Source organism: Monodelphis domestica, chromosome 7, assembly GCF_027887165.1.
Source record: "Monodelphis domestica isolate mMonDom1 chromosome 7, mMonDom1.pri, whole genome shotgun sequence".
Taxonomy (NCBI): Eukaryota; Metazoa; Chordata; class Mammalia; order Didelphimorphia; family Didelphidae; genus Monodelphis; species Monodelphis domestica.
The window spans coordinates 169,589,844-169,604,644 of record NC_077233.1 but is presented as its reverse complement, the minus strand read 5'-3'; the positions used below and the strand labels follow the sequence as shown (position 1 = coordinate 169,604,644).

Below are 14,801 nucleotides of genomic sequence, written 5' to 3'. Positions count from 1 at the left end.
GCTTTCCAGAGGGGGACAGACAGGGTGGCCTGAGGCCAAAGGGACAGAGCATGAAAGGGGCAGTCAGAGGTTTGGAGACAAAGGTGTTCTCCCTTCTTAGTCCTCCTGTGCTCTGGGTCCTGTTACTCAGTCCTGATGTCCAAAGTACCTTTCATGGCTCAGCTGCTCTCTTGGTTGGGCCATGGGTAGGCCAGGGAGTTGCTTTTGGATTTATCATTCAATAAATTGGTGTTTTTTTACCCCTTAAAAAAACAAATTTCAATGTAACGAAAACTCCATGATACAGAATTAGATTTTTTTAAAAAAGCAATATGTGAACCCCAGTATATCCAGGGACGACTATACTCATTATGTGCCTGACGTTGTGCTACATGCCAATGGGGAAGGACATTTTCCTGGAGGATTTATATATTTAGGGTTGGGACACAGGCTTTTTTGCCTTGCTGCTACTCTCCTCTGCCTCCAGAATGGCTTGCTATTCCTTTGCCAAACTTCTGCTGTTATCTGCTATTGAGTTTCTTCTCAGCTAGTGGTTATCATCTTTATAAACTGTCTTTAAAATGTTTAAAACATTTTATTACTAAAAAAGGTTTTATAAATTCTATAATTGTTTCTTTTGTCATGCCTTCTTCTTTAAAAAATTGTACTTCAAAGCTATTGAACTTTTTTTTTTCAATAACTTTTGTGAAACTGTTCTATCAATGTACTCAGGTGCAATGGACACATCTTTAGCTATATTAAGGTCCGGGAATTCACCCACCACCAAGGAAGACCACAGACAATGCAAACAGGCAGAGAAAGGCCATTTATTGAACTGATATGCATCAGTGGGAACCTCTGCCATCAGAGTTCCAAGTTGCTTCTGAGAGGTTGGGCCTTAAGTACGCTCCAGCATGTATGGCCCCCTCTTCCAGCCCCTTATCTGCTACATATGATTCTTGTTTGGCTCCCCTCAGCCCTTATCGGTTACATACTATTCTTGGGACCTTGACAATCTTATGTTATTGGGGTCTTCCTGGCCTTTATCTGGTACCTACTGCAGCTGCATGCTTATTGGGGTCTTCCTAATTTCCAAGGCCAGCCAGCTTGTTAAGGTTTTCCTGTGTTTTCAAGGCTGGTCATTTTGGCCTCCCTCAGCTATTATGTTAGGTCTTTCTGTAGCCTTAAAAACGTTTGTTTTTTCCAGCCTAGGTTTTCTTTGCCCAACAGGTTGTCCATTCTTTAGTCATGCCCCATCCACCTGCTTGGTATCCCCTCCCTTCTGTCTTGCTTCTTCTCTGGAAATGTTCTTTTTCCTTGCTCCACCCCATAAACTGGAAACATCTAGGTTTAAACATTCCCAGGTTCCTAGTTGATTAGTATTTCCCTGTGATCCCAAAAGTGGGAACCCATTTAGAGTTTTCTGAATAGCTTTGACAGACTTTGATCCAAGAGCTTCTCTGACTTTAGGGATGTGTGAGATGTCCCAAAGCATTGTCCCAGTAGTCTTATGCCACTGTGAATTCCCTTCTACCCTGGCCTAAAGATTATTGTGTCTGAATCACATTTCTGGTGACTTCCCTTCCTTGGCCCAATTTGGAAGTTAGAGCCCACTATGATATGAGGGACAATATGCTAGTCTGGTTTCCAGGGCCTGGGTCATCCTGGCCCCAATATAAAAGGTAGGTGATGAGGTGGCTGAGTTGCCCTAATATCATTCCCTTATTGTTTTTACTTCCTATACTCCTGGATACCTCTAGTTCAGCAATATGTCCTTGGTGCCTTCACTTTAATACATCAAAAATAAGGACCTATTGCTCTCAACACTGACCTCTTCATCTAATTCTATTGTGAAAGTCCTTTTAATTCTGGAAAGGGACTCTGGACAGGTCCACAGTCATATGAAGCTGGCATATAAAACAGTATCTTCAACCAAGATATTTTTTTAATTGGGATGGCATTGAATAAATAAATTTAGAGAGGATTGTCATTTTAATTATATTGGCTCTGCCAGCATGTGAATAATTATTTCTCCAATTATTTAGATCTGACTTTATTTGTGTAAAAAGTGTTTCATAATTGTATTCATGTAGTTCCTGAGTTTGTCTTGTCAAGAATACTCCCAACTATTTTATTCAATCTGTGGTTATTTTAAATGGAGTATCTCTTTCTCTCTTTTCTTGCAGGAAAATGCTGATGATTGTGGGCTTATTTTATATCCTTCTGTTTAAATAGAATTTATAGGATTTTCCACGCATACCATCATGTAGGCTGCAAACAGAGATAATTTTATCATCTCTTTGCTCATTCTGATTCCTTCAATTTTTTCTTTTATTACTATTGCTAGCATTTCTAATATATTAAAGAATATTGGTGATAAGAGGCATCCTTGCTTCACTCCTGATCTTATTGGGAAAGCTCCTAGCTCCTCCTCATTACAAATTGCTGGTTTTAGGTAGATAGTACCATTTAAAGAAAAACGTCCATTTATACCTATGCTTTCTAGTGTTTTTTTAAATTTTATTTTGTTTTAATAGAAATGGGTGTTGTATTTTGTCAGACTTTTCCTGCATCTATTGATAAGGTCATTTTTCAATTGCATTCATCTTCCCAGGTTCCCTTGATATTTAGATCCCATCACTCCCCAGCTAGCTAACACCATTGCCATGAAAACTACACTGAAGTTTTTATAGTCCTCATAGAGGTACTTGGCAACAGTGGAAGGGGTACAGTGGAAATGGAAGCCTTTGCCCTGTACTCCTGTTGCTGTCTAGATCCCATGCCCTTCATGGAAGGCTGGAAACAGCTATTAAAGGTAGTGGGATGAAGAGTCATTCAAAAAAGAAGGTGAATTTTGCAAGGTGCACAAAAGTTTTGATAATAGAAATCTGTCAGTCCAGAGATGCTGTGGCTTTTTCCTAATCTTCACTCTCTTGCCCTTTCCTTCTCCAGATCATTTTACAGATGAAGAAACCGAGACAAACAGGGTTGAGTGACTTGTCCAGGCTCACCCAGCTAGTAGGAGTCTAGAATCGAATTTGAACTCCGGCCCCGTCATCTCTTCCCTGCGCCACCTAGCTGCCTATTTAGGAGTAGGATCAGATAAGGCGGATGGTGGCGGGACTCCCAAACTGCGGTAGCAAATGGCAGTGACCAGAAGGTGGAGGATTTCACAGCCGGAATCACCCCAAATCTGTTACGTCACAGACGGCACTCTGGCTCAAGTACGGATTAGATTAAGCAAACAGACGCCTAAATTTTTTGTTAACACGTCTCCACCTTCCAATGCTGTACAAACCCCTCAGTTCCCAGCCATTCAGCTCCCTTTCCCTCCCCCGGCGAGAATGGGTCAATCTGAGGAGGCGGAGCCCAGAGGATACGCCCTCTCCTGATTGGCGGAGACTGGACGTACCATAGCGTAAGGCAACGGCAGTGGGAGAGGCTGAATGACGTTGGCTAGGCTCCCGGGCAGGTGGAGGCGCGCGGTGCGGTTCCGCGTTGTCGTTTTCCCTATCCCCACTCCCACTCCTGCCACTACCTCTACCCCTGGGCCCCAAGGCCTCCCGCGTGCGCGCGTGCGCCGTGCCGTACTTATCCTAACCTATCCCGGCCCCGACTCGCGCTGCCCAAAGCCGTTTCGTCCTCCCGGGAGCTCTCTCTGCCCCCTCATCCCGGGACCGCCGGGATGAAGTGGACGAAGAGCTCGCGTGCCTTGCGAGTGGCTGTGGTGCTGGCTGTCGTGGCGGTGCTGCTGCAGGGTATCCGCATTTGGCTGAACTCCAAGCGCTTCGTCTTCCAGCGCGAGGAGATCGCGCAGCTGGCGCGCCAGTACGCCGGTAAGCGCGGACGGGGGCACGAGGCAGGGTGCACCCGGGAGGGCATCCTACACCTTAGTCGGAGTTGGCAGGGTTGAAAAGAGCAGAAGGATGCCTAAAAAGCGACCCGGCTGCTGGGACATCCCTCGGTCCGCCCTGAGACCCCGCCCCCTCACCCAGGATAGTGTTAATGGGGGAGTCAGGGAGAGGAGCAGTAGCCCCAAGCTGCACCAGGAGAGCATGTAGGATCGAGGGAGGTTTGGGCTTAGGGAAGGGACCCTCGTGCCCCAAGAGAGTCTGGCGTCCCTCTTCCATTCCTCCCCTCCCCCACCGGGGTGCGTATCTTTGGGGGAGGAGTCTGTGCCCCTTTGGCTTCCTTGTGTCTGTGTTTGTGGGGGAGGGTAGGGAATGCTGAGGTCAAAAGACTTAGAGTTTGGAGGAAACCTAAAGGACCATTCAGCCCGTACTCCTCATTTTACAAATAGAGGAAACCGAGACCAGAAGAGATTCAGTGATTTGCCCAAGGTCACCCAGTAGGCAGAAGCTGACTTGGTAACTGAAAGCTGGTCAACTGACTCGGGCATTTGGGTGACACACAAATGCTGGACTTGGAGGAAGGAAGATCCGAGTTTGAATTCTGCTGTGTGACCCCGGAAAAGTCACTTAACCGCTTCCTAAAATGAGTAGGTTGGAATCTCTGGTCTCTTAGGTACCTCCCAAGCCCTAAATTTGTGATCCTATGATGTCAATGATTCCTAATTCTCTGTTGTCCTTTACTGTATTACTCAATCAATAAATATGTACTTAGCACCTACTATGTGCCAGGGCCAGGGCTAAACAAACTAGTGAGTGATGCTTGTGTCACTCAAGACCCTATGTATGGAAAGAAACAACCTGGATCTATGATGGCACATTACCATTACCCCAAAAGGTGGTCAGGTCTTGGAAAGGTAGAAGGCCTCCCATGTGCCCAACATTGTGCTAAGCTATTTATAAATTTTATCTCATTTTATCTTCATAACTGGCTAGCTTAGGAGGTAGGTGATATTATTATCCCCATTTTACAAATGGAGAAACTGAGGCAGGCAGGTTAAATAACTTGCCCAGGGTCTTACTGTTATCTGGGGCAGGATTTGAACTCATATCTTTTTTGTTGGTCTACCTCTATCCACTTCACTATAGAGCTGCCTTTAGGATTGTATACAGGTCCAGTAGAAAGGGATTCTTAACCTGAGGATCATAAACTTATTGTTAATTTTTTGTTTTTTTATTTTTTGATAACTGGCTTTCAATATAATTGGTTTTCTTTGTAACCCTCCTTATTTTTTTTTGTGCTTTTAAAAACATTGAGGAGTCTGTAGCTTTCACCAGATTGTCAACTCCCAATAGAGAGTCTTAGAATCCCCTGCCAGCTCTGTTATTACCCATTTGAGTATAGAGAAGTCCACTCAGCTCTAAGAACTTCAGTTTCCACATTTGTAAAATGAAAGGTTTGGGGGGTGGCCAGGTAGCTCAGTAAATTAAGAGCCAGACTGATTCATGGGAGATCTTGAGTTCAAATGTAACCTTAGACACTTCCTATCTATGTGACCCTGAGCAAATCACTTAACCCCCATTGCCTAACCCTTCCCACTCTTCTGCCTTGGAACCAAAACAGTATTGATTCTAAAGGGGAAGGGAGGAGTTAAAAAAAGATGAAGGGTTTGGACTAAATGATCTCTAGATTCCTTCCAGCGCAAAATACTTTGATCCAGATGACTTTTGCCCCCTGACTCCCTCACACACACACAGCACACACACTTTGCTCTGAGGGGCACAGATTCTTCACCCAAAAATAGCTGAGGTTTAGAAGATAAGCCTGGCCTTTGGCATTTGTAAAACAAGGGAACTGAGTTGCCCCTAACTGTGACCCCTTCCAGCTCCAAACCCTTGGTTCATAGGGAGGTCTTGGATTTGAGGGGAAGTCCTGGCCTTGCAGGGATTGTGTGTGTCCTGGCAGAGAAGGGATACTTGGAGAGGGAGAGAGAGGGAGAGAGACAGAGTGTCTGTGTGTGTGGTGTGTGTGGTGTGTGTGTCTGCGTCTGCGTGTGTGTAGAGAGTGGTCAGGATCTATTCCCCATCAGGGCAAGTGTCAATTCTGGGGGGTAGATGGGAATATCTGGCCCTGGGGGTCTGATCCACCTTGCTTCTCCCTCCACCACATGTCCATTCACCCCAGGCCTCGATCATGAGCTGGCTTTTTCTCGCCTCATCGTGGAGCTCCGGCGGCTGCACCCAGGCCACATCTTGGCAGATGAGGAGCTGCAGTGGGTGTTTGTGAACGCCGGCGGGTGGATGGGCTCCATGTGCCTCTTGCATGCTTCACTCTCCGAGTACGTGCTGCTCTTCGGCACAGCCATCGACACTGGGGGCCACTCTGGTCAGTTTGGACCTTGGTTAGGGAGGAGGGGGCTGGAGAGGGGACAGGGGAGGGAGGCCACAGATGCCCAGTAGTAGCTGCAGTGATGACCTTGGGCGGAGATGGACCGGGGAGGGGGCAGCGAGGAATGGTAGATACCGCCCTTTTTTTGCCCAGACCCGTTGTTTCAGGGGGAGCTGTTAGTCCCTCCTTCCTCCATCCATCTCCCATGTGTCTGCCCCAAGAATGGATGGTGCTAAACTGCATCCTGCTGATCTTCCTCTCTCTCCCCAGGACGGTACTGGGCTGAAATCTCAGACACGATCATCTCTGGAACCTTCCGCCAGTGGAGGGAGGGGACCACCAAGAGTGAAGTTTACTACCCAGGTGTGTGAGGGTTGGGGAGTTCCCACTGGCAGCCAGTTAAGCTGAAAAGTCTCAGATGAGAGTGGTGGTGGTTAAGGCAAGTGGTTAGATTTAGGGGGGGCACTATCCTGCCCCCCCCTCACTCTTCTGTCCTTTTCACCTCTAGGAGACACCATTGTTCACGGGCCAGGGGAGGCCACAGCGGTGCAGTGGGGGGCTGGCACGTGGATGGTGGAATATGGCCGGGGCTTCATCCCTTCTACCTTGGGCTTTGCACTGGCCGACACATTCTTCAGCACCCAGGATTTCCTAACGCTCTTCTATACTCTCCGGGCCTATGCCAGGGCACTGTGTTTGGAGTTTACCACCTACCTCTCCAGCCAGGGACACTGACCTTCCCTCCCCACAATGGACACCCCTTTCCCTGCCCAGAACTGTCGAGGGCAGCCTGCCTCTGTGTGAGGTGGAGACGGTCAGAGATGCTCCTGGCCAGACACAGAGGCAGGCCAGACCCCGGCAGGGTGGTCCTCGGGCATGCACTCAGACCCAGTAGAGGGTGCCTGAAATGACCCCAAGTCTACTCTCTGGGCAGCACTTTGGGGGAGCAGTGGAGGCGTCATTCCCGAAGTATGCCCCTAACCCCAGATTGGAACTGTGATACCTCCCACTCTCCCCCTCACCAGACGCCTTATATGTCTAGCTCCCTATCCTGGCTATGCAAAGGGGACCAGTGGCCTGTTCTCTACCCCTTCCTCCCCATTCCTCTATCCCTTCTCCTGCCTTCCAGGTGGGTGCTACAATCATACGGTCTCCTGTCCCTTGTGGTCTCCCACCACCCCCTCACTTTTCTTTTCAGAGCCCTGGAGGGGGAGGAGGCCCTACAGTGCTACCAACAGGAATTGAGGCTGTCAAATGGCAGAGAAGGGGCTGAGCCTTTTATGATTGAACCAAACTTGGGTTAAATCTCTGGGCAGGCACACCCCATATCCTTTGTGTGCAGCCCAACATGGAGACTCAAGGGAGTTTCCAGGCAGGTTAAGAAACCACAACCCCCCAGGACCAGGAAGGCTGATGAATCCACGGCCTTCGAGTCCTAACCACAGGATGAGTAGAAGTTCAGAGAACCCTGCAACTCCAGGGAACCTTGAGAAGTCAGCTCGGCCCACCTTCCTTTGTCCTCAGGGCAGCCAAGACTAGCGAGCTGGTGATGTGGCCCAAGCTTTCGTGCAGAGATATACTAAACTACAATTCTACACCAAGTGATATAGTTCAGGTTTAACAACAGAAAGAGGATGGAAAGATCACCGTGGAGCTGGGGAAGCAGAATGGGACTCCCGGTGGAGGTAGTCATCGTGCCACAGAGAAAAGAAGGTCACATCCTGTGTCCCTTGCTAGGTGTGATTAGGAGAGATGGATCGGCCAAATCCAGCCCTGATCCTATTAATGCCAAACATTTTATCCAGGGCTTGGAAGCTTGCAAAAGGCTTTCTTCAGTGGTCCTGTCAGGTAGGTAATAGAAGTACCAGGTGTCCCAAAACTTTTGGTGGGCTTTTAAACTAAAGTGCATGAAGATTTTTGGGACCCCTTGTATTCTCTCCATTTTCAACATGAGCTAGGCTCAGACCTGAAATGACTTCTCTTTGGGCACCCAGGTAGTAAGCATCCACCATTTTACTGAGAACTCAGTCTAGGTCTTTTGATTCAGAGTCTGGTGCTGTGTTTGAATCCTCCTGTTTAGCAGTGAGGCTCCTTTCTGGCTTCACCTGCCCAACTCCTTAGGACAGTTGGACTTCCCTCTGCCATCATTAGGATATTTAGGATCCTAGCGTTTCTGTCCCTTTGGACCTTGGCCCCCTGGGCTGCCCGCTGGTTCCTCCACCGCAGGGTGATGGAGTTGTCTTTCCTCCGAGATTCCTGGACATTCAAAGGTTCTTGGCTTCAGCTGTTATCTGACGGAGGGTGGTATCCAAGGCCCCCTCAGACCCTTCCTACTGCCCTTAAAGCAGCTTCTCTCCAGAATCCCTCTGTTTTGCTGTCTGTCTCAGCCTCAATAAATATTTCTTGAATATTGCTTGTCTCTTTCTGTTGGGGAAGGCAGCGGCAGCGGGGCAGCCCTGAGACCTCGGGCCCTCATCCTGATCTAGCCAAGCCATTTCTGCGCTGAGGGTTTCCACTACCAAGCTGCCCTAGATTTCATCAGGTTTTCAAGGACTGATTTCTCTCCATCCTTCCAGCCCTTTTTTCATCCCACCAGAGATGCCTGCAGTGAAAGTAAGCAAAGCCCCTGTGAGGTTGCCATGGAGGCCTGTAATGACAACCTCTGGCCGTAAGGTGGTGGTGTGCCCCTCTAAGAGGACTGAGGTCTAGGCCTTTGGTCCAGCTGCCGGCTCCGGAACCCTGGTCATTTCCCATTAACTGTCCCTTGTGGATCTCCTGACAAGTGACATCCATCTTCCGGAAGAATACTTTTACCTCACAGAATGTTACTTCATTCCATTTTCAGACAATTTTGGAGAGGTGGAGAGGGGGTCCTTAATTCTCAGAAACGATCCCTCTAACTCACTGGACTGAAATCTAATTGGACTTTTATTGGATGCCTTTAAATCCTTGGACACCACTGTCCATGCCCTGTTCATCCATGCTCTGGGCTTCTCTGGGTTCAACTAGTTTATCAGAAATCTCCTTTGGGCAGAATCAAGTTTGTCTTTCAGTGCAGTTTAATGCGATGGGAAGAATAGAGGATTTGTAGTTCTAGAGGTCTGGGTCCATATTCCATCTCTCTCATTTGCTGTGCAGTCTTGGAACAACGTCATTTTTCCTCACTGCTTTGTTTTCTAATCTAAAATTAGAGAGTTGGACTAGATGCTCCTGCAAGACTCTACCTCGAAAGTTTTATGGTATCAAACCTGGCCTCAGAAACATCCTAATTGTGTCAGTCTGGGTAAGTCAACCCCAATTGCCAAGGCCTCACCATTTACTTGCACTTAGTATCAATTCTAAGAGAAAGTAAGGGTTAAAAAAATAAATACAATGGAAACCTGGGCCAGACAGATTCTTAAACATTCTTAACTTGGAGTCCACAGATACATCCTCCCTCCTTCCCTCCTAAGGAGTTTGTGGAAAGATTTCTATAAAGATGTCTATAAACTTTGATGGGGGTGGGGAACAACAACTACCCCCTTATTTTCACTGATGGCTAACTGAAATTTAGCATTTTCTTCAATGATTTAAAAGCATTATTCTGAGACTTGGTCCATAAATTTTACTGAACTGCCAAAGGAGGTCCATGATACATACTCCTGTTTTAAAGTTTTAAAATCTAGGATAATGGGTTTGGGGTTGGTGCAGAAGGTAGTGGGAAAAGCATTAATGTTGTTTTCATTGTAATTTAACCAGTATTTAATTGGGCACTTTGCATAGATTTTACTAGGTTAGGTACTGAGGAAGATACATAGTTCAGATGAGATACAGTTCCACCATTTAGGAAGCATGTAATTTGGGAGGAAAATAAGCCAAACACGGATAGAATCATGGCAATTAGAACTGGAAGATACCTTAGAAATAATCTGGAACAAGAGTTTTTGACCAAAAGGTCATGGATCCCTTAGGCAATTTGCTAAAATCCATAGACCCCCTTCTCAGAAGAAGATAAGGAGGACCGTGCCAAGTTTTGGATATAATCTTTTTTCCTATGCAAGTTCACAGGCCCCCTGAAAGCTATCCATGGATCTCAAGGTCTCTGGATCCCAGGTTAAGATCCAATCACAACTCCCCACACACTTTCCAGATATAGGATATAGCCAAAGAGAAACCTGATAAGGGCTCCTAGAATTACTCTTATTGTTTATGAGATTCCTTTAAAAAGATGAACTTACTGTTTCAATTCATAAACTTTTTTTGCAAGCATTTACTCTCTTGCAATTACCACTATTCTCTTGCCATAGTACAATTTTTCAAATGCTCACATTAAGTATGGTTAGTCTAGCAAAATAAATTCCCACATTTATTTTGTCCAAATAGACATTTCTCATTCAGAATTTTAAGCCCATCTCCCTGGTAAAAAGAAAGGGGTATGATTTATCTTCGGTCTCCTGAACTCATATTAATTCCTTATTAGGGTTAATATGGATGTTAACCCTTTGCTATCTCATTAATGTAACCTTTGACAAGATGAGAAATAGCCTAGTCCTGGGTATCAAAGGATCAGTGATGCTGGAATTCACTTAATATTTCAGTATATAAAGAAGTTAATACTAAGCTTTCCAGGTGGTCTCACTAGAAATCTCGAGCATTGTCCTTGGTAGAGGTGGGACTTATTGGAGATCTAGGCGCCTTGATTTTTTAAAAACCCCAAGTGATAGGGGGCAGCTGGGTAGCTCAGTGGATTGAGAGCCAGACCTAGAGATGGGAGGTCCTAGGTTAAAATCTGACCTCAGCCACTTCCCAGCTGTGTGGCCCTGGACAAGTCACTTGACCCCCATTGCCTAGCCCTTACCACTCTTCTGCCTTGGAGCCAATACACAGTATCAACTCCAAGATGGAAGGTAAGAGTTTAATAAAAAAAAATTAAAAAAAAAACCGAGGTGATTTCCCATTGGTCAGGGCAGGACCCAGGATGGTATGGTAAATTCAGAGGCAAGTAGTTTAGGACCCTGAGGGAGGTGGGACTCGCCTGAGTGAGAAAGAATAATTTTTACTCTCTTTGGGTTTATAGATGCTTGCCATATTCAGTATCCTTTTCCCTGGATGTTTGCACAGGAGCTAAGGATCCCTTCCTATTGTTTCTATAGATATGCAGATGTGAACCAAATTCTGATATTCCTGGGTGGGAATCTATACCAACAAAAGAAACATTACTGAGGAGCTAGAAGGAAGAAGTACAGCTGAACTCCCCTTCACAGCACCTCCAAACAGATCAAGAAAATGCACATCACTGAGTCTTGATCAGGAAATCCAAGGGCGAAAAAACCCCACAAGTCATTTTCATAGCCCAAATCTACATGATTTGACAGGGAAATCTATAGACACTGGGAAATCTAGGCAGGAACAGCAGCATTGAACTACACACCTAGGTAAGAAGAATTTAAAATCCTCTAAAGAGGGGTCCCAACATTGTGCAGGATGCAAGAATAGATGCCAAATAGCAGCTCTAGCATAGGGGAGAGGACCTGTGCCCAGGGGTAGCATTCCAAGGTGAGCAAGGATCTGTGAACAAGCAAGAAGAAATTTTAGAAGCAAGAAGCAGCTCTTTTCTGTCCACAGGAGAATGGGTTCTCAATTCCAATCTTCTTCAGTGAAATAACCAGGGCAAGAATCCTAGACCTAAAGGGAAATCTGCAATTCTGTTCCTAAACCAGAAGAGCTTTCTACCTGGCTCCAGTGGCAGTCTACAGGATTTCCAACTGGAGCCAAGAGCCAAGAGCACAGACATATTGCTCAGATCCAAACTCAGATCAGGAATTTACAGGGCTTAAATCAGGAAGACAAAAATTTGACTTTGCCTTGAATTAGGTTGCTTTGGGAGCACTGAAAGCTTGCAGGTCCCTTGCTTGAGCTGTCCTTAAGGTCTTGGAATAACACAACACCCAATGCCCAAAGTAAACAGCAGGTCTGTCCCAGACATTCCCTCCATAAATGCACACGAAAGCCTGGACCTAACATAAAGGCTGAAAATGGTATGAAAGTATGAGTAAACAAACAAAAAGGAAACCACCATAAAAAGCTATTATGGTGATAGGGTTACTAGCCCAAAAGAAGATAATAACCCCCAAATATCTACAAGCAAAATCTCAAAGAAGAACACAACTTGAGCACAAGTTAAACTAGAATTCCTGGAAGATATGAGTGAGGCAAGAGTTTTTGAAAGAGTTAAAATATTTTTAATAAATGAAATGAGTGCTAGAGAAAAAATAAAGAAATGAGAGCTATAGAAAATAAATTTGAAAGAAATTAACAGTTTAGCACAAGAAGTAGTTTCTAGTGACATCTGAAATGACTGAGGAAATAAAGGTTTGGGCTTCTGAGCATATTGACTTATTAAGTAATTCATGCCAATTGCAGAACAAATTGGGACCTGACCTTCTTTAACTTAGCATGGACCCCAAACACAAGGGAGACTTTATTAAACGTAATCAAATAAGACCACATAAAATAAAACAAGGCAAAAAACAGAATTCAAAATTAGTAATATGATCCCTAATTAGAGGAAGAGGATTAGGGGATTTCTGAGTCCGGAGTGAGATTAGTGAGTTCTGAGAGTCAGGTGTGGGGAGAATGGGCAAATACAATTCTCTGAAATAAAAAAAAGAGGTATCTCACTCCCCACTCCCTCCAGGGTCTGTATTCTATTCCATCAAAAGAACATGAAAACAATAACTGCCTGACTAGTACCAATCAGATAAGACATTTGGGTTGCCTGATATATATAAAATAAGAGAAAACTACCTGCAAGAGTCTTTGGATCTGACTGGATTTCTGGTCAACTTAACCTCGATTCTTACTTAAGGATCTCTAAGCAATAGGTAGAGATGGTCCAGCTTCTCAGGCACCCAGGACTATGTTCAAACAATTAAAGTTTTCTCACAAGACATAATTGAATAGAAAGGGAACTGAGCTAGATCCAGAAGTGAATCACAACCTTCCCTATCAACAAACATCCTGAAAATTAGAATGAACCCAACAGAAGTTAGTTGCTTTTTGTGACAAGAAATATTAAAATGAAGTCAAAAGACTGAATAAATAGATAAAAATGTATGCTATCTCATAGCCAAAATAAATGGCCCAAGAAACAACAGATCAAGAAGAGATCATTATAAAAAGTCTTGATAGGGGCCAAGTAGGAGGCTCAGTAAATTGAGAACCAGGCTCATAGATGGGAAGTCCTGGCTTCAAATTTGACCTCAGACACTTCCTAGCTGTGTAACTCTGGGCAAGTCACTTAAACCCAGTTGTCTTGCCCTTATCACTCTTCTGCCTTGGAACTGATCCTTAGGATCCATTCTAAGACAAAAGGTAAGGATTTTAAGAAAAGAAATGATTAAGGAGGTGGTTTCAGAGAAACCTAGGAAGATTTAAATGAACTAAAGTGAAGTAAGCAGAACTAGGAGATCAGTTTATATAGAGAAAACAATATTGTATGAATAGACTTTGAATAGGAACTCTGATCAAAGTAATAACCAACCATGATGCCAGAGGAACTCATGATGAAACATGCTACCCTTGGAGCATATTTGGTAGATATGTACTCATATCTAGTCCTGATAGAGAGGTGATGGACTTATGCAGATTGAGACACTTTTTTGGATATAACTAATCTGGGGTTTTATTTTTCTTGGCTAAATTTATAACAAGGATTTATCTTTTTTTTTTTTTTAGAGAGGAGAAGGAGATGGGGTGGAGAGAAGTCGAATTTTTGTTGATTGAAAAAAATGTTCTTTAAAAAAAAATAAAAGAAATGCTCAAGATTGAATTCTCTATATAAGCACAGAGCTACAGTTCTGGGTCACTGGTTCCACAAAATAACCTCCCCCCAACATTGGGGTCCAGAGGAGTAATTTGCTCAATATCACAATGAAATAACTGGCAAATACAAAATTTCAGAGAGAAATGAAGGAAGGCTTCTTGAGAATCTGACTTGAGTTGAACTAAATTTAATGGATGCCTTAAATTTAAAACATTCAATAAATTAAAAGGGAGAAGGAAGATAATTCATGCACAGTGAAGTCAGGAACAATTAAATGAAAGTCATAAAGCATGGAATAGAGAGCAGAAAGAAAAAAGAATAAATGTAATTTTGATAGCGTATAGACTTCACAGAGTTGTAGTATAGGATAAAGCTAGAAAGGGTGTGTTATGCTAGTTTATAGAAGTCCTTGAATAGTAGGCAAAGGACTTGGAACTTTAATTGGTGGGCAGGAGGGAGCCACTGAAGAATTTTGAGTAGAAAAGTAAAATGATCATCTGATCTATGTCTAATGAAAATTAGTATGGCAGGAGTATGAAAGGTTTACTGGTATAGGAAGAGTGGAAATGGAAAGTTGATTTTTGAAGAGGAAAATGAACTGATCAATTCTGTTCATTAGGAAGACTAATCTGGTATATAATGAATAGAAGAGAGAAGAGACTGGAAGCAGGGAGACCTATTTCAATATTACAAGTATGAAATGTTGAGGGTTGATTGCTAGTTTGGTGGTATTTGTTGTTTAGTTGTGATCCCTTAGACAGCTCCACGGGGTTTTCTTTAG

At 44.5% G+C, this 14,801-nt stretch overlaps 1 protein-coding gene across 1 annotated transcript; it reads left to right on the top strand.

Moving 5' to 3' along the window:
- Positions 1–3,388: 3,388 nt before the first annotated feature.
- SIGMAR1 (sigma non-opioid intracellular receptor 1) lies at positions 3,389–8,626 on the top strand. Its single transcript, XM_001378706.5, has 4 exons — positions 3,389–3,815; positions 6,013–6,213; positions 6,487–6,579; positions 6,725–8,626. Exons 1-4 carry the CDS (start codon positions 3,665–3,667, stop codon positions 6,949–6,951), a joined length of 672 nt encoding a protein of 223 aa, XP_001378743.1. The 5' UTR covers positions 3,389–3,664; the 3' UTR covers positions 6,952–8,626.
- Positions 8,627–14,801: the final 6,175 nt, after the last annotated feature.

Coding starts and splice junctions, on each gene's coding strand:
- SIGMAR1 (XM_001378706.5), top strand. CDS start 3,665: ATGAAGTGGACGAAGAGCTCGCGTGCCTTGCGAGTGGCTGTGGTGCTG. Junction 3,816..6,012: donor GCTGGCGCGCCAGTACGCCG/GTAAGCGCGGAC, acceptor CATTCACCCCAG/GCCTCGATCATGAGCTGGCT. Junction 6,580..6,724: donor GAGTGAAGTTTACTACCCAG/GTGTGTGAGGGT, acceptor TTTCACCTCTAG/GAGACACCATTGTTCACGGG.